General features: G+C 38.6%; 1 protein-coding gene across 2 annotated transcripts; it reads left to right on the top strand.

Annotated features, from left to right (window-relative positions):
* The first annotated feature begins 846 nt into the window (after positions 1-846).
* Positions 847-25,693, top strand: kdr (kinase insert domain receptor (a type III receptor tyrosine kinase)). Of its 2 annotated transcripts, none has more exons than XM_028444995.1 (30): positions 847-1,091; positions 2,088-2,181; positions 2,263-2,465; positions 4,108-4,229; positions 4,961-5,126; positions 6,216-6,355; positions 6,559-6,733; positions 6,970-7,090; positions 8,474-8,640; positions 8,733-8,889; positions 10,542-10,662; positions 10,740-10,851; positions 10,934-11,278; positions 11,860-12,006; positions 12,087-12,218; positions 15,766-15,872; positions 16,199-16,334; positions 17,941-18,045; positions 18,127-18,240; positions 19,043-19,131; positions 19,775-19,922; positions 20,485-20,576; positions 20,673-20,795; positions 20,882-20,993; positions 21,080-21,179; positions 21,275-21,380; positions 22,307-22,449; positions 22,534-22,618; positions 23,748-23,833; positions 24,991-25,693. In XM_028444995.1, exons 1-30 carry the CDS (start codon positions 1,034-1,036, stop codon positions 25,205-25,207), a joined length of 4,023 nt encoding a protein of 1,340 aa, XP_028300796.1. In that variant the 5' UTR covers positions 847-1,033; the 3' UTR covers positions 25,208-25,693. The 2 variants fall into 2 exon arrangements, with proteins under 2 accessions (XP_028300796.1, XP_028300794.1); XM_028444993.1 differs by having other exon boundaries at positions 848-1,091; positions 4,958-5,126.
* The last annotated feature ends 558 nt before the right edge of the window (positions 25,694-26,251 follow it).

The following is a 26,251-nucleotide window of genomic DNA, read 5'->3' as shown; positions in this document are numbered from 1 at the left end:
TGCTAACAACGTCTGGCAGGGAACAAGGCCAACACAAACAAGTGAATGTAACCATGTCGGAAATAAACTGAATAAATAAATAAAATAAATAAAATAACTTAAAAAATCTGTTGCTGTCGTAATCGTAATGAAATTGTAATTGACTTTAGATAATTGACTTTGTAATTGTAATTGCCATGAAAATTCTCTAAAAATTGTCAATTATAATTAAACGCTAAACTGGGGAACCATGTAACAGTTCTATGTACAGTTATACACATACAGTATGTAGTTACAAATTATTAAAATATGATTCATATAAAGGTTTCCCACATGTAACCATTTAAAAAGACATAAATCGAGGGCTATACTGACACAAGAAAGGCTCAGACGCCCACAGCATAAATAATAAAACCTATATTTTCATTGATTAGGAAGACAAACAAGGTAATCAATAGATAGGAAATAAATTAGGTGATAGATTTTTGTTTTTAGTGTATTTTACAGCTGATTTTGGACCCGTTATCATAAGAAATGCTAACAGAAAGCTAACACAAGAGGAAAGTTAACTTTTATTAGGTTATCTATTTGAGGCTCAGTAATTGTGATTCATTGAATTTAAACTTTAGTAATCGAGAATGTAATTGTATTTGACTTTCTGAGGAAAAAAAAAAATATAATTTAATTGTAATTGGACAAAATGCTGGTCATTGTAATCATAATTGAATTGTAATTGAACATAATTGAAAACGTAATTGTAACTGAAAAATGTAAGTGAGCCCAACCCTGGTTGTAGCTCCCAGTGAGGACCTGTGTTGTTGTGTCACTACAGAGGTGGGGTGTGGGGGACACAGATCCCTCCCCTGCAGCCTGGTGGGCCAGAGCGCGTCCACAGCAGTGGTCAGAGCTCCATACGGTCACACACCACTGATCTTCACACATTGCTGTCTGTTTTAAAAAGCTCAAAGCGTTCCTGAACTGACATGTCCAAGCTGAAAATGGATTGATAGGAACAGACTTTACCTGGACTTTAGGCCTTCTTGTCCTCTGGTCGATGATGGAGAGATTATTTCTAAGGCTGATCGTTATTCTGGGAATTACCTCTGTTACTGGTAAGAAAAATGATTTTTGTTTTTTAATCTTCTTCTTCTTCTTCTTTTTTATTTCTTTATTTATTTTTGAACATATACTTGATTTCTTTTTCCTAAGTTTCCTAAAGGCTTCCACATGGTTGTTCCCAGTTCATGATTCATGGCAGAATGGTCATAATCTTCCATTTTTTAGTGTTTCCTTTGTTAAACTTTGTGTCTCTTCGCAGTCTCTGGGTTTTATTGGTGTTGGATGGAGAGGTGGTCATGATGCCATCGGTCCATGAAAGAGGACAATTAATGCAGTTTTTGCCCAGTCTTTTTAATGAGTGTCAAGCTAATTAGAGGGGTTTTTCCCTCCCAAGCAATGGAACTATAAATAAATACATAATGAAGAAAAGTCTAATTTAAAAGCAGATATACAACAATCCATATGTCAGAAGTCATAAACACATGGTTTAAGTTGTTTTGAGTATTTTGTAAATGAATGAGTAATTGAGAAACATATTTCTGTTTCCCCAAATGCTTCTTTATGGCTTCAGTAAAGATTTACACTTAAATAAATTAAAGATGACGGCAAGATTTTGCATGTGTCTTTGTAAATTGATCTAAAAACCAGTGTGACCTTTTTTCCCGTCAAGAACAATGTAGTTGGAGCTCTAGGGCCTCATGGGGAGGCGGGTGGTGATTTTTGCGCCCTCAGAAACAGGAACCCCACCTAGGCCACACTGTGCTGGGATCTGGAGTCTGACCCAGCCCATCTTCCCCTGCTTCCTGTTTTGACACAGCTCCGCCATTTGCTGCTGCAATGGAAAAATGGCTCTGCTTCACCAGAGACCAGTTACAAAACATGAAAAAAAAAGAAAAAAAGACAATACTTAATTCTACTGCAGATTTTCTGTTGGACTTAAACTTGTTTTCATTCTGTGTGTTTCCTGAGCTCTGATTTCTTTATTTAACCATTACGTGCTATGGTTGGACACTCATCATGTCACTGACTTGTCATTTGGCTCTCTGCAGCTATTGAACTCCGATTTATGCCGGATCCACCAACGCTCAACATCATCGGCACCCACAGGCTGAACAAATCAGACAACCTTGAATTAACATGCAGGTACATCCACTGTTACAACATTTCATCCATTACTACACGTTGCACCTTAGAATCTCACCATTCAGCGTCTTCCACTTGCAGAGGTCGCCAATACCTGAGGTGGGCGACGCCTCCGACCAGTGCGCGTTTCTCCACCAGCGACTGCAGTGGATCAGGACTGTTCTGCACAACATTAACTATCACCAATGCAACAGTGAATGAGACGGGCCATTATCAGTGCTCTTACAGGGACCTGAAAGCTGAAGACGGCAAAACATCAGCAGCACTTTATGTGTTTGTCAATGGTATGGCACAACTCTCAATTACATGATTTCACTTTATCATATAAAGGATGATCTTTTGATAGAGCTTGCAATTGGTATGGGGGACCTCGGACGTTGAAAGTAATGAAACAACACATGTACAGTAGGTGGCGATATCACGCCAATAACCAAGAAAGAAGAAGAAGAAGAACTTGCAATTGTTGGGTCGTTGCATTTTGCTATACCTATAGCAGTCACCTGCAGATCTTATACAGTATACAGACTTAAAAAAAGGCCATTCCAGTTGTGCACAATGTAGGCTTTAGGGGGTCATACAAACTCACTGTTCTTCAAATCCAACACATTAAAACTTGACGACTTGATAAAAATGAAATCTTTGTTATTAATATTTAACGCCAGAAATAATCAACTTTATCTAAACATTCAACAAAAGTTTGCTAAGAAAGAGGGGAGACATTACCTAAAGGGAACATTGAATCTGAAGGTACAATAGGCTTCTACAACCCTGAAGAGTCAATGTATCGCACAAAAAGGTGTCAACCTATGAAATAGTTTAGATGAAAACCTGAAAAATGCTGCTCGTCTACAGAAATTCTAATTACATTACAAGAGAAGTGTTTTGGAGATTACTGTATTACAACCTGATCACTCACTGGAAAAAACAAATATCAAACCTAAAGAAATCCTCTTCAAAAAGTCCATAAAAATTCTGGATCTAAAGCCTTGGTCATATCACCACTGTAATATCCTGGAAAAATATAAAATGCTCAATTTTCAAAATTTCCTAAATTAAAAAAAAAACAAAAAACTGTTGCCTTGTTAATGTTCACAAAGCACTTAATGGTCTTGCTCCACCCCCACTCTCTCACTACATAAAACCTAAACCGGTGAGGGGTCTCCACACCAGAGCCTCCTCCAGAGGAGATGTGGAGATCCCACACAGAAGAACAACATTTGGACAAACTGTATTGTCCATCAGAAGAGGTCAGATTTAGAACAGCCTTCCAACAGACATAAGAAAATGACCAACTTATAAAAAGCAACTTAAACATCATCGTATTCCTGTATACTGTACATTGATATTACTTGTGTGACCTGCCTCGGGACTACAGGTGTAAATTAGCAGTTTTGCTATAATCTGGCACATTTACAATTTGTGTACAACTTTGTATATGAGTGTTCATTGATGTGTGTTGTCCCGATCAAATAAATATATAAATAAATAGAAATATCCAAATTACATTAGACCATAGCTCTTTTTTAACTGTAGGCAACCCTGTAATATTTGGAATTAAATGCTCTATCATAAACACCAATATATACATGTATTCATGTGTGTAGAATGTGATAATTCTGTGTGATGTCAAAATGTAATTAGATTATTTTCTCTTGATGATGTTGCTATAGCCTATTTGTATGTTTTGTAATGATAATTGAATATGGGGTTGGCACCTATAAGCTCCTTTTGAGCTTTCATTACCGTGTTAATGAGGTATCTTGTGTTTTGTAAAAAATACGAATGTCAATGTAAATTGTCCATCTATTCATCCCTCCATTCTTTTTACACTGTTTATTATTTCGGCTTTGATGATCAAAGGTTTTGACCTATACCTTGGCGAAACATGTATTTGATGGTTGCACATTGTTTTTGTTTTTTCTTTAGATTACAAAGTGCCATTTGTGCCCCCTGAAAACGAGTACGAAATGGTGTTCATTCAAGAAGGAGAGCGGGTGGTGATTCCCTGCCGAGGCTCAGTGGAAGATCTCAATGTTACACTCAACACTGTGAGGAATACTTGTTATTCTTGATTTCTCCCCTCTATTATTGTTTCAAAAGGGCTTTGCTGAAATTATACAGTGATGGCAAAAATACCTGAGTTTGAGTAATAATATTGCATTGGAAAACATTTTTAATGTTCCCACTACTACCTAAAATAATGAAAAAGTCATTTACTTTTGTCTGTCTAACCTCACCAAATTTTTTAAAACACTGAAATATTTCAGAAAAATACTGTCGGCGAAATTTCTGTTTGGGGTTTGCATAATAATGATAATATTATAATTACAAAATAAAAGCTGCTATCAACATAACAAATAACATAAGTTGATTTTAATAGATTTGGGCTCATTTTATTTATCATAGTCACTCAAAAGTGGATTTATTTGACTTTATTGAGAATTAGACTTTTTAGCTCAGAGGGCTCCTTGTGTACTCATTGAACACATATAATGTTCATACAATATCATCATATACATAGAATAATACCAAGTAAAAAGTGGAATTACGTCACTTTTTTTTTATTTATAAAGCTGCTTAAAAACAATGAACTATTCTAGTAAGTCGTCGCTTTTCTATTTCAATATTGTCATGACTGTAATGTAATCTAACCTTTTAAAAAATAACTCCATCATTGCCTATGACTTGTGACATTAGTTTAATGTTAATATCATGTTCGTGAATGAAACACCTGTTTTGTTTAAGCTCAAAATCAATAAATGTCTGTGTTTGTCAGAAGTATCCAATAAAGGAGATCCATCCAGATGGGAGGGACTCACTGTGGGACGCCAAGACGGGCTTCACTGTTCCGTCTCATCTGATCAGCTACGCCGGTGTCGTGTCCTGTCAGACTTCAATCGGGAACGAAACATTCAGGTCGCCTCTCTACTTCGTGGCTGTTGTTGGTAAGACACAGAAACACATGCAGAACATCCTCTCACCTGTATAAATGTATTCATCTTTGTGTGGAGCCAATACCAACGTGTGATTAATAAACACTGAAATCATCAGTTAAAGCTGCAGTATTGTGAGATATTTCTTTTATCTCTGTGTTTTTCAATGTTAGTCTATTGTAGGCCCTGACACTATGAACTCTGTTTTAGCTACGTGCTAGTTTCCAACAGACACACGCTTGTACACTTTCTTCATCTAATCCCAAGCTCATGATGCAGTCGGCTGGACTGGATCATGGTGATAATTGAGCAAAAACACGTTCGCGCCACCCTCTACCGTTGTACACGCCCATTCCCAGAGCCTAAAGAACACTCCCAAAAATCTCTGTACACACACACACACACACGAGATACAAGTATTTAAAAGTTACAGATTGTATTTGCCAAAAATCCCGTGCACATAGACAGCCAATAGAATGTCCCGGTTTGATGACCCACGCATACGGATGTTAATACAGACACACAGAGAACTTTGTTTACAAATCCTAATTCTACACACACGGATTGAAACACGCACACAGATCAAGGTACAGACACACAGATTTTATTATGCACACACAAATGGTATTGCACATTGCATTTCTACACACACAGATTGAAACGCACACAGATCAAGGTACAGACACACGGATTGAAACACGCACACAGATCAAGGTACAGACACACGGATTGAAACACGCACACAGATCAAGGTACAGACACACGGATTGAAACACGCACACACGTGTATTGACTTCAGTCGGGCAGCCAATAGTAACACCATATAACAGCTCATGGAGAATTCTGTTTGTCAAAAGATCTCTGATTGGCTGAAAGTTCGCATCCTGCTCCTGGATTCTAAACCTCATCTACAGAGAAGATGTAAAAGTGTACTGTCCTTTCAGAACTTCAGATTTTTGACCAAATGACACCAAAAAAACATGCCTACTGCAGCTTTAAGTGCAAAGTTAGCAAGATTGAGCAAAGAAAGAGAGAGAGGGAAGTTTCAGGAGAACAATGAACCATGGACTGAGTGCCATGTCTTCCCTCCCTTTTCCGCAGGATTCAAGATTCATGACCTCACCGTGAACCCCACAAAGACCAGGCTGTCTGTGGGAGAGCGTCTGGTGCTTAGCTGCACCGCATACACCGAACTCAACGTGGGCATGGAGTTCAACTGGACACACTCCAGCGGGGCCTTGGTCAGTGTTCATCAGCTGTGTCCTCATCATCATCATCATCATCATCAACAACATCATCTTCATCTTCCTAACATAGAAAATACTTTAGAACAGTTTTTTTTATTTCTTTGTTTGTGTGTGTGTGTGTGTGTGTGTGTGTGTGTGTGTGTGTGTGTGCGCGCGTGTGTGGTGCGCGTGTGTGTGTGTGTGTGTGTGTGTGTTAGATCTCTGTCAACGGTTCGAGAACCATGTCCCACAAGAAGAAGCTGTGGAACTCTTTGGAGCTTTCCAACACACTTATCGTGGATAACGTGACATTGGAACACACAGGAGAGTTCACCTGTTCTGCCTCCAGTGGGAAGATGGAGAAAAGCGTCTCAGCATTTCTGGAAGTTTTTGGTAAATAACAGATGAACAGAAAGATCAATCATTATTGCTATCCAAATTTCTCAAAATTGTGTTAAAAAATACAACTATGTCAACAGAAAATCTTTTATGATGCATTTGTATTTATTAATTTCCTCCTTCTATATGAGGTCAACCCGTGCATAATTGACTTCCATTGTGTCACAAAACAAATAAAAATGGTTGAAAAGCACTGGAATTGTGTTACTAATTGTTTCTTTTGTTTCCAGAAAAGCCTTTCATTGATTTGAAGGAACCGTTGACGAAGGTGTGGGAGGTCAATGTTGGAGATCAAACTTTCACCCTGATCCCTGTCAAGTACTCAGCGTACCCTGACCCCAGCTTTAAATGGTGGGATTACACTTCTGCAAGATGAACTACTAGATAAAGCCTTTATTTACAAGCATGCATCACTCGGCATTATGAGGATTATTCATAATTTGGCTATTAGTGATTCTAAGGGTTACATGCACCAGGGGCATACTTTGATTGCAGTTTAATACATTAGGTCTCTTAGTCATCTAAAAAGCAACTTTAATGACATGAAATGGAGATAATTTTCATCTAGCCTACAATAATTTTAAAGGATAATGCCATCCATCCATCCATCCATCCATCCATCCATCATCCATCCATCCATCCATCCATCCATCCATCCATCCATCATCCATCCATCCATCCATCCATCCATCCATCCATCCATCATCCATCCATCCATCATCCATCTTCTGCTGCTTATCCATGGTCAGATCATGGGGATGGACATTGACACTGGATTTAAAAAGTTTTAACAAAGCCAGTCTGCTAAGATGCAAGAAATATATTATTGAATTGCTTAAATTCCCATGAGGGCATTATTTCTGATTTGTGTTATGACAAAAAAAAGTTAGGAGCCACAACCTGATAGTTGTTAACAGTAATACTGTATATATATAATATATATATATATATATATATTTAATTTTTTTTTTTTTTTTTTTTTTTTTTTTTTTGAGAGGCCCTGTCTTACATGTCTTTGATCACACAAACTCAAGGCCCGGGGACCAAATCCAGCCCTTTAGAACATTTAATTCGGCCCGCAGCAGAAAGCAAAAAAGTCGGAGAAACGATGAATCTGAATCATTGTGTAAATTACCAACTCATTCACTTGTAAATATCTCAGCAGGATATCTCCAAAATAATACACAAATTCAGTGAAACTCCACAGTATTAACAGGGCTCACATTTCCCCCATGCTAATATCATATGATGGCAGTCCTTTTTAATCTCAAATTGCTAAAATAACTTTTCAGTTATTCCAAAATCCTGCAATTTTCCTCAAATTAGTTATAACAAAATCTCCTCAACTGACATAAAAATTGGCCACAAAATCAAAAAATACATTAAAAGTGAAGATCGGGCACTGAAATCTGTCACTTATTGCTTTGATATTCTATCAAATGCAAACTAGGGCACAATAATTACATTACTAATTTTCCCGCCAAAAATTTGCGGTCCATAAACTGCTCCTTATTTGGCCCCTGAACTAAAATGAGTTTGATATGCTGTCTTAGATGCTACCCTGGCCCATTACCATTTTTCAGGCTTTCTGTAGAACTAATTGGTGACACTAACATCAGATTCAGGTGTGTTGGAGCAGACATCTGAAACATGCTGGATAGGTGCATTTAAGAACTGGACTTTAGCACAACTGCGTGAAACAATTCTGTGATTAATGTTTTCCTTCTTGCCCAGGTTAAAAAATGGACAAGCATTAAAAGACGACTACAGAATAAAACAGAAAAATGAGGCCCTTATCATCCGTGGCGTCACAGAGATGGATTCTGGGAATTATACTGTAGTCTTGACCAATAAGATCACTAAAGAGGAACAAAAGCGCTCATTCCAGCTGCTTGTTAACAGTGTGTATCACAAATGACATTACATTACATTACATCTCTGCAAAGCTGCTCATGATGAAGTGACAATGGTGTGTTTTTTTTGTCTTGCACAGTTCCTCCTCATATCATTGAGAAGGAGGTGGCTGCGCACACTGACGTGTACCCTTACGGCAGCAGCCCCACCCTTAGGTGCACGGCCCGCGGATTCCCAACACCTGCACGCATTCAGTGGGAGTGGATGTCCAAACATGACTGTCCAAAGGCCTTCCTGTAAGTGAGCTTCTCCTCTGCTCCAAACAGAACGTGCATTACTAACCATGCCGCTCAGTGTCAACAGGCTGTTGATCTAGAAAAGAAAAGGCTGTTTTGGGCTGTTGACAGAAACAAAGCAGGAGACAATAAGAGTGCACTTTGAGCTGATGCAGATCAGCGGATGTGATTGTCTATTTTTAGATAAAAATGGTTGTCCGGGTATTGTGCGTGCTAGATCAAAAATAAAAAAAATTACACAATCGTTGCAAACACTGGATCAGCTTTTGAGGATTTGTGCAGGCAAGCAAGACTCATTAGTGGTTACTCAACAATATACTGTAGTGATGGGTTCAACAGTGACACGTGAGATTGAAAGGGCTAGAACGTGTGTGTGTGTGTGTGTGTGTGTGTGTGTTTGCGTGTGTGGCGGCAACGGGGTCCTTATCTTCTGCCGACACATCCGAGGGTTTCCTCAGACCTTTGTTACGTTTCCTGTTGTTTTTGTCATACTCTCTTTTTAAAAAGATTCTTTTCCTGCATTCTGCTTTAAGCCTTTCTTTACAATTATCAGTTTGTCAGTGTGTGTTACTTATGTTATCAAAACTACAGTTGATTTGGTCTAATATATTTTTATATATAATAAGTAGTAACATTGCTTTTTTTAATGTAAGAAATACAACTTTGCAGCAAAATATAAGAATTCAACAAAATTAGGTATAGAAAAAATGAATGTATTGAATAAAAGGAAAACATTATTTGAATAAAAGAAAAATTGGTAAGACTTGAAGTTATATACATAAGGCTGACATTATGCCATTATCTGTCGTTAACATTAATTTGGTGTCATGAAGGCTGTCATTAAGTGTTTGCTAAATTATGACACCTTTGGAGCTATGTTGGCATTTTTTGGGTTAGGTGGAGGGATCTAGTGGGGTTGGGTACGGATAGAAATTTTCCGGGCACGGGCCACAGGAACCCCTTCTCCCTATTAGAGTAAATTAAAATAATAAAATAAATGAAAGAACAGAATCAAAATAACCCTCAATAAAACAGGTCCAGGACTCAATAAAAGAAGTGGAGGTCTGCAGCTTCCTGTGGCATTAAAAACTAGATTATCGCCCCACACAATTAAAACATTTTTTAAGGACACATTTTGATATAACAGGTGAAGTGCTATACAGGAAAGTGCAAAAGGGGGGGAGGGGGGTTGAGGTTAGGGAAGGGTAGGGTTCAGGGTTTCGGGGGATATCTGGGGTTAGAGTTAGGCGTGGGGATGGTAGGGTTAGGGTTAGGGTAAGGATAAATGGGTAAGGTTGTACAGACCCTTGTGTTAGGGTTAGGGGTTGGGGTAAAGAATGACTCTTAATGACAGCCTTTATGACACCTTATTCATGCTAATGACAGGTGTCATGTCATAATAATAACTGCGTAATGTCAGCCTTATGTATAAAATTTCAAGTGAAGTGTTACAAAAAAAATCCTAATAAAAGACACTATAATACATATAGGAGCCGTGATAGCTAGTACCCCTAGCCTTGTACCCTGAAGTTTGAACTACTTTTAATCAAACCCTACCTTAGTTCCATCAGGTATTCTTCTCTGACCATTGCTTAATCAGGATGTGAAAAATGATAACGAATGACTGTAACTTTGATATTTTCACCCATAAGGTCAGGGATAAGTACGAGTGAGTTAAGGCTGGAGGAGTGCACAGGCTGGAGAGACATCAGTAACAGCACTGGTCCCAACAATGTGGAGCGAGTTACTGTAGAGACAGATCACAGCCACAAGGTAATGTCCTCCTCATCAAGATACTGTATATGTGAAATACTCCCAACACACTATTAACAGATCACACTCTTTCTCAGAAAATAATGAGCTCATTAAAGATCCAGAAGTCTGAAGACCACGCACTGTACAGATGTGTGGCTTCCAACAAAGTTGGAGAAGATTCCCGCGTCATCTTTTTTCACGTGACACGTAAGCCACACCTTCTTATCTGTCATTGTATATTTCATCTCCCATAATCTTCACTGGGCTGGCTGTGTCTGTGCCCCATCAGGAGGCCTGGAGCTCACTATGTCTCCTTCCAATATGCCCATTGAAGAGGACCATGTTGTTCTACGGTGCAAGGCGGACAGCCTGATCTACGGCAACCTCGTCTGGTTTCGTGTGAACAATGACTCTGAGTCAGAGCACGTAGCATCAGTGCGGCCATGTCGCTCCGTGGCCCTGAATGAGAAGCCCCTGACGCAGGCAGTGCAGTCCTCCGTGAGCGGCACCAACATCACCCTGGAGCTGTCGCTGCCCAACGCATCCCGCCTGGATGAGGGTCTGTATGCCTGTCAGGTGGTGAACATCAAAACCAAAGAAAGAACCTGTCTTTGGCGCCGTCTTTCTCTAAGAGGTGAGAAAAACAAATCTGCTCTCAATCTATTTGCCTCATTCAAGGCATTGCCTCATTAATGGATCCAACAGGTTTTGGTAACATTTTACTTGAAGTTTTATACATAAGGCTGGCAATAGGGTGTCATTATTATGACAGGACACCTGTCATTAACATGAATAAAGTATCATGAAGGCTGTTATTAAGTGTCGTTCGTTACCCTAACCCTTTGTTCCACTAACCCCTAACCCTAAGTGTCGATATTTAGCGAACGACACCTTAATGACAGCCTTCATGATGCCTTATTCATGCTAATGACAGTATAATGTTAGCCTTATGTATAAAACTTCAAGTAAAGTGTTATTAAACTTTCTTTAGATTTTACCAATTTTGAACAATGTAAAATGTTCAAGGTTCAAGGTCCATCTTCTGCTTAATGTGAGCCATGACCAGGCATTCGACGTGTGTACATCCAGCATTTTGTGTCTTCTGGTTGTAATGTCTAAGTTTTTATTAAATCATGGCAAACAGCCACTTATCTCAGTTGCTTTTTTGGTAATATCTTTGTCAAAACATATTCTGTTTTAAATCCTAATTTCCAGATCTCGAGGCTGCAAAAATCCTCAATAACTTCACTGATCAGAAGGTCAATGTGAGTGCTACCATCACCCTTCACTGTGAGGCTGCAGGGACGCCAAACCCAACAGTAATGTGGACCAAAAACAACCAAACTGTAGTGGACGGCTCAGGTGGGACACGCACAGCTGGAATATGACTCTGAGGGTGAGATTGAAGCAAGGACCAATAAACTCTTTTTCACTGTTTTAAGGTGTGATTCTAAGCCAGAACAACCAAACTCTGACGATACAGAGAGTGAAGAAGGAGGACAGCGGTCTGTATATCTGCACTGCCTGCAACCGCAGAGGCTGTGACACCGCACAGGCCTACCTGACTACTGAAGGTTCGCTTCTGCATGAAATCATTAGCGTGTCTTAACATGCGCTCTGTCTGAGTAGATTTACTGATTAAAATAAGCTTTTAGATGTGGATCTAAAAAGGTCCTTCACTGCATTCAAATAAACTGTTTGATAACAGTTTGTTGAGAATTTCTACAAAGTAAGTGATCAATGTAGTAGATTAAGTTTATAAGCATCTTTAAAGACTAAGGGTTACTTTGCAAAATGGCTGAAGCAATGACATTTAAGCTATTGTGGATGATGTTAAACAATCATTAAACACGGGACATGATGTTGAACTGTCCTTTGTGCCAAAAGATGCTAGTCAAATGAGGTTGACCATTTGAGAGTGGCGTGTGAGCAGTGTCTCAGATATGGGAAGAATGTAATTTGGAACGCATCGTCAGTGAGACCGAAAGTCTTCTGAATACTAGACACCGTCATCAAAGGTGGCCAGCTACAGGGTAATCAAGCATGAGCTTGCGTCTCATAACTGTTTCCCACTCGCTCCTATCTGCAGCTTTGGGCCACTTCACTCTTGGCCTGTGTCCTATGATCTATTCTTACTGAGTTGGAAGGAATTTTAAAGCCAGTTCCCCCAGTTTTACTTCTTATTTCTGAGGTTGTGTATAAACTTCACCCGATCATTCTAATTATGTAAGAATGCTTAGATGCATTGCAGATCATCTCTCTACTTTAACAGGCAGCTCAGAAATGGATTGCAAGTACTCACATTACTGTAATTGAATTGCTTTTATGGATACTTCTAAATCAGTCATTTCACTTGTACATAAGTACATTTTAAAAGAAGTAGAGTCATTTCTACACCCAACCGTTACTGAGTAAATAATTATTTTTTGTTTTAAAATGAAATGACCAGACAACAATTTGGCATGGCACTGTTTTTGACTTCATAAATGTAGCTATACTTAGAGCCTGATATTTTTTTTTAAATTTTGTATTGAATTAATTGGTGTTATTTTATTTTAGAAAATAATTAATTTTGACAAACCAAAAACAAAAATAAATGAAGTTCCAATTGTGCAAGTTTCATCTCTTTTTAGGTTTATACATTAGATATTTATCGTGGCAAGATTTATTGCCAAAAATAAACCTGGGGGGTTAAAGTAACTTGGAACTTTTACTGTGATTACTATTTAATTGAGCTACTTTTTACTTGTACTTGTATTTGAGAACAATTTCAATCAAGTAACGGTACTTTTTACACCTCGGCTAATCGGGATTTATTGGTTCACATGTTAAATCTTTACTATCAACCACCTATGCCTCTGTATAACAGGAAGTTGGCCCAGTTCACGCACATCCTTTAAGCTGTTTCTAAATCTAAAACAATGAGGAGAACACAGTACAAAAGGGAGAGGCCTCTCCACTCTCCAGCCCATCCTCTTTTGCTCTCAGTGCAGGGGCCGCAAAAAACAAACACATGCTAGACCAGAAACAAGGTTTACGTGACTACTTTTATCGCCAGCATAGCGCAGATTCAGCTATAAAGCAACGCTTCACTTCCTCTCCAACTCTACAGGCTACAGCAGCCAACAGAGAAAACTGCTGATCATGAGAACCAGCACCGAGAAACAGAGGGCACACAGACCCAATTCTATTCATTGAGATCTACGTTTCACCCTTAAGTGAGGGATCATCTATTGACCTTATTGTATGAAGCACCATTTTTATTAATTATTCTTTTTAAAAAATAAAGAGGAATATTAACAAGATATCAGTAAAGGCACATTTGTCATTGCTCCATTAAGAGTGAGTGAACTCACCATTAATAAAGAAACACATCCTCCTTGTCTGCCTTGAAGGCCTAAAGAAACTATCAAAGCAAACCGCATTTGGTTGATTCTCATTAGCTGTCACAGTCGATGAAATATGGAATTATATCCACATTTTGTGAGAAATAGAAGTTTTCGAACAGTCAAACCTAAAATGTGTCTCGACTCTTGCCTAGATTCTTTTAATGGTCTCCTAAATATGTCATACTCATGCTCAACACTTTTGTACTTAACGATGGTCCTTGGTGATCTTTGTTGCATTTGGGTTTTGGATGCAATTGCAGAGAAGTCTTCCAAACGTGACAGAAACACAAAAAACATTTGATGACATTGCTTATTTGTCTTTGGCTGCTTTTCAGACCAAACTCTACTGAAAAGACCCAATTCCTAATGACTGTTCTGTTTAGTCTATAGCAGTGATTCCCAAACTGGGGTACGTGTACCCCTAGGGGTACTTGCTCATCTCTCAGGAGGTACACATTTTTTAACACAATAGATTTTTTTTTTTTTTTTTACATGCACACAGACTTTTTTTTCTCATCAATCAATAACATTTTGTGGCACAACTCTTTAAAATACACCAAAAAGTGAAGTTCAAATTCTAAAATGAGAAAGAAAATCAGAGTAAAAAGGCCTAAATACAAGGTTAATGTTGGACGAGACACAGGAAATAGTTTAGACGAGCCTGCAGACACAAATCAATAATGTATAACATGAGCTAAGGGGTACATGTGATAAGAAGTAAAGGCTAAGGGGTATACGGGGCAATACAGTTTGGGAAACACTGGTCTATAGCAGGGGTCACCAACCTTTCTGAAACTGTGAGCTACTTCATAGGTACTGAATAGGCCGAAAGGCTACTAGTTAGAAAAGCACTTCTTAAATACTAAATGTTCATGCTTTCACATTAGAGGGTAAGATGAGGCTAGCAGTAACTTAAAAAAGGTAGGAAATGTTTTACAGTTTTAACATGCAACACTTTCGTTCTCCTAATTTATGCAACCGTTTAATTTTCTTTACATCTCATAGAAAATGATCATCTTTGTATTTTACCTGCTACTAACAACTTTCACCTAATCCAAAAACATGTAACATTTGTAAAATGTAGCAATTATGTCATATTTTTTTTGAAAATCCACATACACCAGATCTGCAACACTTACAAACATTTGCCACAATGTTTTAGTGAAAATAAACATTTAAAGATGGTAATTTAATACTAAAACTTGATCAGGTGCAGCAGTATTTAACTTTATTAATTACAAACTACATCTGTCATATGTATTTATATTTGCGAGTTTGAATCCTGCAAAGTAAATCAGATATTAGATGGAGCACATTGGTGATTAGAGCTCCTGACATGGTCCAAGTGGGCTACCTGGTGACCCGCGGGCACCGTGTTGGTGACCCCTGGTCTACAGCATCGCTAGAGCCAGTTGTCCTTGGCAGTAGCTGTCCCCGTACTGACCCCTGACCATTTGTTATGAGCTTAGAAAGTTTGCTTACAGTCCAGATTTCTGCAGTCTCCTTCCTCTCATCCAAACAGACACATGTCCAGGACAAAGACAATGACTATACCTGCCTGGGCTTTATGTAACTCTGCCAAGACACAACACAGGAGCTGAATTTATAATTCCTCTCTGGTTCATCTAACAATGACCCCTGAGTTGAATTTTCATTGTTTAATCCATGATGTGATGGTAGATGTTTTGAGTTTTAATTCTGCTTCTGATTATTGATGTCCATGTATCCAAAGGTGCTGAGGAGAAGACTAACGTGGAGCTGATTGTTCCAATTGGCTCTGTGGTCATCGCCATGTTTTTCTGGTTACTGATCGTCTTCGTCATCCGCGGAAGAAAGCGGGTAAGAGCGTCATCGTTCTCTGTCTGCTACATAGTCAAATGGAGGGGAGCCGATACACACACACACACACACACACACACACACACACACACAAACACACACACACACACACACTCTGAAGAGCTTTGTGATAAATTGGACATGACTAGTTTGGCTCTCAACCACGGCTCTCTTTTGTACCCAAGAACAACAAGGGCACTCTATGCTCTATTAAGTCACGTAGGCACACTAAAACTGAGTGGCCCCCTATTCTGGAGGAGCCCACGTGTCACTGGAAGCTGCTGTGCACATTTACAGTTGCTCTGCTTTGTCGATTTCTCTCGCAGCCAAAGGAAGGGGATCTGAAGACAGGCTACCTGTCCATGATCCTGGACTCTGAGGACATGCCCATGGACGAGCAGTGTGAAAGGCTCACCTACGATGCAAACAAGTGGGAGTTTCCACGAGACAGGCTGAAGCTTGGTGAGAAAGTTTAAAGAGCAGGAGATGAAGATAGTGTAGCACTATGAGGATCTGAACAGATGTTACACCATAGATATTATCAATAAATTAAAAAAACAAACAAACAATGTGAATAAAAACTTAGTAAGAATCACACATCTGACTTTAAGTACGGTAAATATCTTTATGTGGCATGTCATTCATTTTGCTGTCAAATTTACTTTGGACTAATCTTATAAAGTACAGTTTAGTGTTAAAGTGGTTAAAAATTTGGATTGACAGCAAAGAGTGGCAGTTTTCTGTGTGATTGCAGGGTCCAGGGTTGCGGTCAATTTCATTTTTCAGTTACAAGTACGTTTTCAATTACCCATGTTGAAGTATGATTCGATTACGATTACAGTGACCAGCATTTTCTCCAATTAAAATTAAATTATCATTATTATTTATCCTCAGAAAGTAAATTCCAATTACGATTTCAATTACTAAAGTTCAATTACAATCAATCACAATTACTGAGCATTGAAATAAATAACCTATTAAAAGTTAACCTTTCTCTAGCTTTCTGTTATAATCTCTTATGATTACAGCTGTAAAATACACTAAAAACAAATATATGATGCCTTTCCTATCTAGCGGTTACCTTATTAAGCTTCCTAATCAATGAAATTATAGGTTTGAATATTTTTGGTGTAGGTGTTTTTGTGTCAGTATACCCCTAGATTTATTTATTTATTTTCTTTAATGGGAACAAGGAAATGCTTGATTTGAAACATGTTTTAAGAAATTGTTGTCCATAGAACTGTAACATGGTTCCCCAGTTTTGCATTCAAATATAATGGGCAGTTTTTAATAGAAGTTCAATGGCAATTACAATTGCAAAGTGTTTAGTTTAGTTCAGTTTATTTGAGCAATTCACGTTAATAATTTTTGATTTTTTTTCACAAGATACATCATGAGAATAGACAGGAATGAAAGCTCAAAAGGAGTAAGCTGAAGCCAGAAAGCCTATAGGTGCCTACCCCAGTCAATTATCTAAACTCAATTACAATTAATTACGATTACAATTATAATGACAACATAATTGTAATTAATTATCAATTACGTTATTACAATTATAATTGATCACAACCGTGGCAGGTTCTCTCTCAGCTAACGTTGGTTTTCTAACGGTACTCTAGTTTTCTAACACTGTCCAAACACATGTATAGTGGGTTCACTGGATTTTTTTTTTCAGACTTTACTGTAGATATAAGTGTATGTGATAATGTGTGAGATAGACACCAGTCAATCCCTATACGGGATAATTGGGTAAAGAAAATAAATAGATAACAAAAAAGAGGTTGAACGTTAGCTCCGTGCTAGATTTAGCAAAAACATTTATTGTTGTTGTGTTAGTTGTGGATTTATGTCATCACCAAGTGTTACAGCTTCTGGCTTGGCTTTTAGAAACAAATGATCACTTTGATGTCTTCAGAAAGGTGTGGTTTAATGTTTATTCTGTGTCCTGCTAACATATGGATAACTTAAAATTCAATTATAATATTTAATCTTAATAAATTCACACCTGGATTTCTGGACCTTAAATGAATTATGATATATTATTATGTTATTCTGCCACTGTCACTAGGTGATCCGCTGGGACGAGGTGCCTTCGGTCAGGTGGTAGAGGCGGCTGCCTTCGCCATTGAAAAAGCAACTACGTGCACGACTGTTGCAATTAAAATGCTTAAAGGTGAATTTTCATATCTTCCCATAATGCACGCATGCACACATTTTATTATAATCATGACTGTGCAATCGTTCCATGTTTCAGAGGGGGCCACATCGAGTGAGTATCGAGCTTTGATGTCCGAGCTGAAAATCCTCATCCACATCGGACATCACCTCAACGTGGTCAACCTGCTGGGAGCCTGTACTAAACCTGGAGGTGAGTCAGCACAAAGACACGCATGTACTCTCTGCTGTCCTAAAAAACAACAACAAACAGAACAAGATTCAGTTACAAATGCTCAAACTATGACGTTTTCTGTGCCGTTTTACTCGTCTCGAGCACCACTGGCCTCCTCATGCTGTCTTTGAACCCATCTGAATCTTTAGAAGCAAACTGAAGACAGAAGGGGTTTAACATTTTTATTAAAATGTTTTGTACTTAATGTATTTAGTTGTAATTATTCATTATATTATATTTTTCAAAGCGTGTTTTTCTTTGTACTTGAATACAGATGGACATTTGACAAAATTCTACCCAAAGATAGATGGTACGCCATGAAAGATTCCATTACATTTTGGAGGGGATCCAGATCAATATGCTGATTCTGGGACAGTTTAAAATAAATACAAAAAACCCCCGAAATCCTTATTTCTCAGATCGCATCCAGGTTTTTCTAAAAAAAAAATGGAAGTTCTCTTTTGGACATACAGTACTGTATTGTTGCTAATGAGGATAGAAATGTCTTACAAGCCTTTAAAGTATTAATAACCGTGGTACCATGATTAGGATCACTAATCCTGATATACAGTATATAATATCCAGCAAACAGGATATTAGGTGCTTGGCTGAGGTTTGCATTCTGAATGCTTTTGTTTGATTTATTTTCTTTCCTTCTTTAGAAATGTTGGCCTTTCCAGCAAGTCCTTATTTTTAATGCTCTAGATTGGTTTGTTTGTGACTGGAAGATTCAACCACGAGGCGCTGCTTTGGTTATTGATTTCTTCTTTATCTTCTCCAGGGCCACTGATGGTGATTGTTGAGTACTGTAAGCATGGGAACCTTTCCAGCTACCTAAAGAGCAAGCGTGGAGAGTACAGCCCTTACAAGGTGACTGATGTACCACCCTGACTCAACCAGCCATACCTAACACCACAGGTGGAGTTTGAGATTTTTGGGGGGGGGGGGCGCAAAAGAAAAAAAAAGATATAGACCGTCTTGAGATTTGTGCCAAGCACAATGTTTGTAACATATACAATAATGCAAACATGATTAGTAATATAATTGATAATGTTGACTACAAAAATGTAGCGTCGACGCATCGTTTAATGTTGTAAATGAATGATAAAATCAGGCCGGCGGCCACTTTGTTTCATTTTTGCTGCAGTACCATACATGAGCTTCTGGGTGCAGTGTTGCTTCACCATTTACTTTGTGAAGAAGAACCAACCTAAAGTCTCAAAAGTTTGGCACTATTTCACTGAAAACTTATACGACAACAAATACATTACACAATCTACAACAAATGAATTCATATATATTTTGTACAGTCACTGTGTTTTATGGCACTTAGAAATATTTGTATATTATGTACATGACTTTTGACCACTGTGGGCAATACTCCCACCGCGCCCCCCCCTGCAAACTCTGCGTATGACTAACAGTCAGTCACAGCAATGAATGTAATCGATAACTAGCATTTCTCCTAAAAAACTCCTATTTTGCCCTTGTTTATTATTATTTTCATTACCAGCGAAAGCGCGTGGATAGCCAAAGGTGGGTGTTGGTGGAGGAGGATGTGACTGACGGAGATTTGGGTACTGGAAAGATCGCCCAGTTGGACATCTGCACGGGCACGGCTGTTTGCTCTGCAGGACTCGCTACAGGCGGCACAGAGGAAGGTATTGAAGGAATTAGGATGACAAGCCTTCAAGTAAAAAAAAAAAAAAAAGCATTTATTGATTGATTTAATTGTATTTCGAAACAACAGCAGTGAAAAACACCACAATGAAAAAATATGATAATAATAATTAAAAATAATAATAAATTAAACAAAGCAAAGAGGGAACAAATGGTTACATAATCTTGCTTGTGAAGCCTGTATATGTTCTAAAAGGACTAGAAGAAGTATAAACTTACATGATCATAACCATTGTAATATCTAGTACTACATATCTTAAAAAACTGGAAAAAGTGTGGTGTTCTAAAACTTTTGACCGGTAGTGTATATACACACATAATTCATTGATGTATGTCTATATAGTTATACAATTCCCTTTAACACTTGCTGTATGTTTTGAGAAGATAAACTTCATGCATTTATGTTTAAAATGCTTTAAATTCAGACATTTTTTTTTAAAATTTCAACACACAAACTGTTCCACAACCTGGTACCACACACACAAACACTTTTTTTGTGTGTCTTTTTTGTGTTTAATGTTGAATCATGTCAAATGATTACAGAGAGTTCTGATGATGACCATCTGACCATGGAAGACCTGATTAGCTACAGCTTCCAGGTGGCTAAGGGAATGGAGTTCCTGTCTTCTCGCAAAGTAAAGTCAAGATTGTTTCATTTCTGTGTTCTCGCAAACTGTGACGTTGTGAGAAATGTTAAAGCTCGGTGTTTTTCCGTGCACGGCACTCTGCAGTGTATTCACAGAGATCTAGCAGCCAGAAACATCCTGCTCTCCGAGAACAACGTGGTAAAGATTTGTGACTTTGGACTTGCCAGAGACGTTTACAAGGACCCAGACTACGTTCGCAAGGGAGACGTGAGTCGCCTCAACTCATGCATAAAGCCTGATGACTGGTGAAAGGCTGCTAAGATATCAGGTTGATATTTGTGTTGTTGATGCAGGCCCGTCTGCCTTTAAAGTGGATGGCACCAGAGACCATATTTGATCGGGTCTACACCACACAGAGTGATGTTTGGTCTTTCGGGGTTCTTCTCTGGGAGATATTTTCTTTGGGTAAACTTCATAGAAATCTAATCCCTCACAGTGTATATTGAACCCCTGCATTAATCCCAACACGTATGCGGTTTTATGGCCTCCAGGGGCTTCTCCTTACCCTGGTGTTTGCATTGATGAGACATTCTGCAGGAGGTTAAAAGAAGGCACCAGGATGAGACCTCCAGAATACGCCACCACAGAGATGTGAGCATCTCACACACACACACACACACACGCACATGTCGTTGATCATAGAAATCTAATGCCTGACCGACTGTCCACATGACTTGGGTTCACAGATACCAGACCATGTTGGACTGCTGGCTGGACCGTCCCACAGACAGGCCGACTTTTGCAGAACTGGTTGAACATCTTGGAGACTTGCTGCAGGCCAGTGCCCAACAGGTGAGCTGGACTGGAAAGTGGTTCTCAATTTTTCCAGGATAAAATAGACGCTCATCGAAAATATCAAATAATTAAATATACCTGTTTAGAACATTTACCTATATTTACAATATTAATACCAATATGATTTATTGAATGTATAAAGTAGTGCCTGACTTGTAAATATTGAGGTTTAGAAACATACGTACAATACACATTTAAGCTTTTTTTGCACGTCTGTGTGTGGTTTCAAACTCTGAAAAGGCCTGGGGAATGAACACAAGCTTTGCCAAAGTTTTCATATATTTAAATCAATGTACAAACAATCTATTCTCAAAGTATAGAGCTGAGGAAGAGCAATAAGATCTACAGCTACAAAGATTTTGTGGAAGTATGCATGTCTATCAGCCTTGTGTATGTATATAATATTAGTTGATGTATGTAATGATGAAAATGTCAGGAACATAAGTTTTTGAAAACTGAATGAAAAAAGGAGGTGGGAGATAGCAAGTGCTACTTCATTGTACTCCATTTTGAGCAGTATATTTATTTATGTTTATCTACAGTATTTATGATAATACATTTCATGTCTATTAGCCATGTAGGCTACAATAGGAAAAATGTATGTGTGCACACTGTACTACAAAAGCTTTTCTGTTTGTATTAAATTGCTCTAAATAAATAAAGCTTCCTTGTTAGATCCAGGAAAATATTAATCAACTTAATTTAGGCAATAATGTGCAAAAATGGTTAAGCATGAAACTAAACATTATTATTTACACTTTTTTTCTAGTAACAACATATATTAAAAATTGATGTAAGGAGAGATTATTAATATTATCAATTACAAACATAATTTGTTTATAATTAGGCTTTATCTGTATTTATAGATCTTCTGTATTGGAAAAGAGTAAAGTATATATTATGTTACAATCTTTGTTGTACAGGATGGAAAGGACTACATCCCTCTGACAGCAGGTGAAGCAGAGGGAAGCCCTGTGACCCCTGATCCCAGGATTCACTGTGTCAGGCCTCAAAGTGAAGAAAATCTGGAAGCTCAGCTTCATTATGATAAACCATCTTCTCTGGGGTCAGTGTAATTGTCCTTGTTGTGATGGTTGGTAAATATTAAAAGTGCTCCAGCATGATGAGTGGCTGTGTTTTGTCTGTGCAGCCTGTCCTATCAGGATGAGAGGTACAGCCGACCCCTTAGTATCAAGACGTTTGAAGACATCCCAGTGGCACGCAGCAGTGTCATGGTGAGTCTCTGCACACTGGGGTCTCCACGTCACCTTTCATAGGTGAAGGAACACACTGCAGATCCTAGAGATTTAAAACCATCGCACAATAACTTTTATCATATGCTCCGAGCTTTGTTGTTCCTCACACTTTACTTGAAGTTTTACACATAAGGCTGACGAAACGCTGTCATTATTATGACATGACACTTGTCATTAGCATGAATAAGGTGTCATGAAGGCTGTCATTAAGTGTCGTTTGTTACCCTAGTCCTAACCCCCTCATTAGCCTAACCCCTATCCCCACTAGATAATAATAATACATCAATTTTATATAGCGCTTTTTTGGACACTCAAAGTCGTTTCACAGAATTAAGGCATTATTCTTTCACTCCACACTTAGTGGTGGTAAACTACTATTATAGCCACAGCTGCCCTGGGGCAGACTGACGGAAGCGAGGCTGCCATAGTGTGCCATGGGCCCCTCCGACCACCACCAACACTCACTCATACACTACATACATACTAGGCAATGTGGGTAAAGTGCCTTGCCCAAGGGCACAGTGACAGATACCACTGGAACGACTGTAACCCACTGTGGCACCTGGAATCTTCAGTGGTCTCCCATCCAACTACTAACCAGGCCCAGACCTGCTTAGCTTCAGAGATCTAACAAGACTGGACAATGAGCCAAAAAATGCCAACATAGCTCCAAAGGTGTCATAATTTAGCAAACGACACTTAATGACAGCCTTCATAACACCTTATTCATTCTACTGTATGTAGTATTGATATATAGTAGTATATATCGTAGTAAAGTTATATATTTGATTTTGGCCTTTACATGGAATTTCTGGAAAAACATTATTAAAGATGCAATATGTCTTGTTTTTACATGGGTTTATGTTTGATTATAAATATATATGTTATGTGCTGATTCAAGAAAGGGGAAAAAATGTTTCACTGTATAATTTCGGAATTAGTTAATCAGCCAAAAAGGACTGGAGTTGAAAGAGAAATGAGCATATTTGATAATTACAACAAATCTGAAACCTAAGATGGAAGTATGTCGCATTATAAAACAAACATTGACTTTCTGCCCATCAGTAACCAGTGCCACTGTTGTTTTGTGAAATTACTTGTTTTGTAGGAGGGTCACACAGAGTGCAGCATGAGATTCTCACCTGAGGAGGTCAAGGGTTTGACTCAGCAGCTCACAACCACACCCAACTTCAGGTGAGCACCCAATCCCCAGCAGTGTGTATCCCAGAAATTCCTCTGTAACACTCACTGTGAACCTGCATTGCTCTCACCTCTCAGCAGAGGTGACAAGTACAACAACGAAGTATTTGTACTTATTACTGTACTTAAGTAGTGTTTTCTGTTATCTGTACTTTACTTGAGTATTTACAACATGCCACTACCCGCTTCTGCTGCTTGTGAAAGGCATTTCAGCAGAGCAGGACTTATTGTTAGACCAAAAAGGGTGCGTCTCCATTCCAGAAACCTGGATAATAGGATTATCTTGAGGCTAATTGAAAAATGTTGGTAGTTTGAGCTTTTTTCTGTTAGGCAGGTCCTTTAGTGTTATAGTTAAAATGTTTAAATTTTTAAAACTGAAGCTGCTCTGGGTTTGATTTAGCATTTGCATAATTTTTTTTTGACACATTTTATCGACAAATTTTATCTATAATGAATGGTAAGTTTTCCAGGTGTTCAAAGGTAACAGATTCAACTTGTTTCCATGTACCAGTGTTCTACAAGTTCTTAAAAATGATAAGATTTGCTGGTTTAAAAACCCTGTCTTATTATTGAAGGGACCTTTGTTTTGATTTTTACTTTTTTACGTTTATGAGGATATACTTTTTTACTTTTGGCAGTGGTTGTTTGTACAGTTGCCGTATCAATATACCGACATTCTATTCATACGCAGTGCCCCTATTTGGCCAGTTTAGGTCACATGATAGGTCAGTCATTGGCCAGTTTAGGTCGTGTGACTAAAACTAAACCTTATCCTAAGCCTAACCCTAACCCTAAAAATTGTTGCGATATTGGGTTATAACCTACGTTAGTACTACGTACTTCGGTAATCGTATCAATAGCTCCGGGGATTGTCCGTACGGCAACCGTACAAATACTTTTACTCAAGTAAGGGATCAACTTCAATACTTTTACTTTTACCAGTAATTTTTTTATTCAAGTATCTATACCAGGGGTGCCGGACTCCAGTCCTCGAGGGCCGGATTTCTGAGACTTTTAGATGTCTCCCTGCTCCAACACACCTGAATCAACTGAATGGCTCGTTATCATGCTTCTGTTGAGCATCCGTAACCCCTGATCTATACTTTTACTTGAGTTCTGATGATCGTACTTTTGCCACCTCTGCCTCTCAGCCAGCTGCTGCGCTGCAAGAGCAAAGAGTCTGTGGAATCCGAGTCATCCAATCAGACAAGCGGATATCAGTCTGGCTACCACTCGGACGAAACCGACACACCCATCTACGCCAACGAGGAGGTGATCTTGAAGCACAACATGCTGAAAAGGCCTCCTGTGCCCAAGATGCTGGACAAGTTCAACACGGAGATTCGCTACAGCACACCGCCTGTCTGACACACACACACACACACACAGTATACCTACCCCAAGTAAGCAGGTGGTTTACTGAGACCTTGACACGAAACTGAGAAAAATGTACAATACGCGTGTGAGCAAAGCTCTCTGTGGATGGTTATTTTAATGTCTGAGAAATCCAAACAGGATCCACCTTCTTCCCCTGCTTCAGAAAACAGTTGAGGGGTTTTTTAGATAATCACTATTAATAATAACTAGTGGTTTTACTCTTTTGTTCTTCATGTAATTGTTGCTCTTGTTGGTCGATGCACTGGGAACCACGGGGACACATTGGGATGCACTGGATCATACTGGGACACGCTGGTATTCACTGTGATGCACTGTACAGGATGGACAGTTCTCTCTAAGAGTTTAGAATGGCATTTGTACAGTTTCTCCATCCAATACTTACAGTATACTATGTAAAATGTATCACCAAACTTTAATGTAACTAGTTTTATACAATAAAGGATACTCACAAACAAACACAGCACCGACCCGTTTCTTCCGTACAACATAAGTCGTCATCACAACCACAATTGTGTGTGACAGTAAAAACAGTTTTAAACCATAATGTTGCCACTGCTTTTAGGGTTTTTGTGAAACTGAGAACTTTACTTCTGGCTGATGATGCTGAGTCGGAAGCTTTAAAGTCATCAGTCTTTGCTGCGTGGTGTGACTGGATCTATATAAACAACTTGTTTTGTCTGCAATCAAGGACAACAAACACAAGTAAGAATAGAAAACTACAGGAAACTGCTCAGGGAGGGCCTCTAAAGGAGCAGTTCCTGATTTTCTTTTCATAATGGAGGACTATATTTAGATCACCCTCAACATACTGTGGAGGGAAACCAGGAGGTGAGCCTGATGACAGTATTTAAGACCTGTGAAGATTTTGCTTCCACCAAAATTTAATTTGATTGTTATTATTTTATCTTTTTTAAACATCACATTCGATTACTTATTTACAACCACATCTTTAACTCAATTAGATAATTCATGTTATCCACCATCACTATCATTATCATCGTTATCGTCACTTGC

The sequence above is a fragment of the Gouania willdenowi genome, chromosome 4 (assembly GCF_900634775.1).
Source record: "Gouania willdenowi chromosome 4, fGouWil2.1, whole genome shotgun sequence".
In the NCBI taxonomy this organism is placed as follows: Eukaryota; Metazoa; Chordata; class Actinopteri; order Blenniiformes; family Gobiesocidae; genus Gouania; species Gouania willdenowi.
This window is presented reverse-complemented; position numbering and strand designations above follow the sequence as displayed.

Coding starts and splice junctions, on each gene's coding strand:
- kdr (XM_028444993.1), top strand. CDS start 1,034: ATGATGGAGAGATTATTTCTAAGGCTGATCGTTATTCTGGGAATTACC. Junction 7,091..8,473: donor CCTGACCCCAGCTTTAAATG/GTGGGATTACAC, acceptor CTTCTTGCCCAG/GTTAAAAAATGGACAAGCAT. Junction 12,007..12,086: donor AACTGTAGTGGACGGCTCAG/GTGGGACACGCA, acceptor CACTGTTTTAAG/GTGTGATTCTAAGCCAGAAC.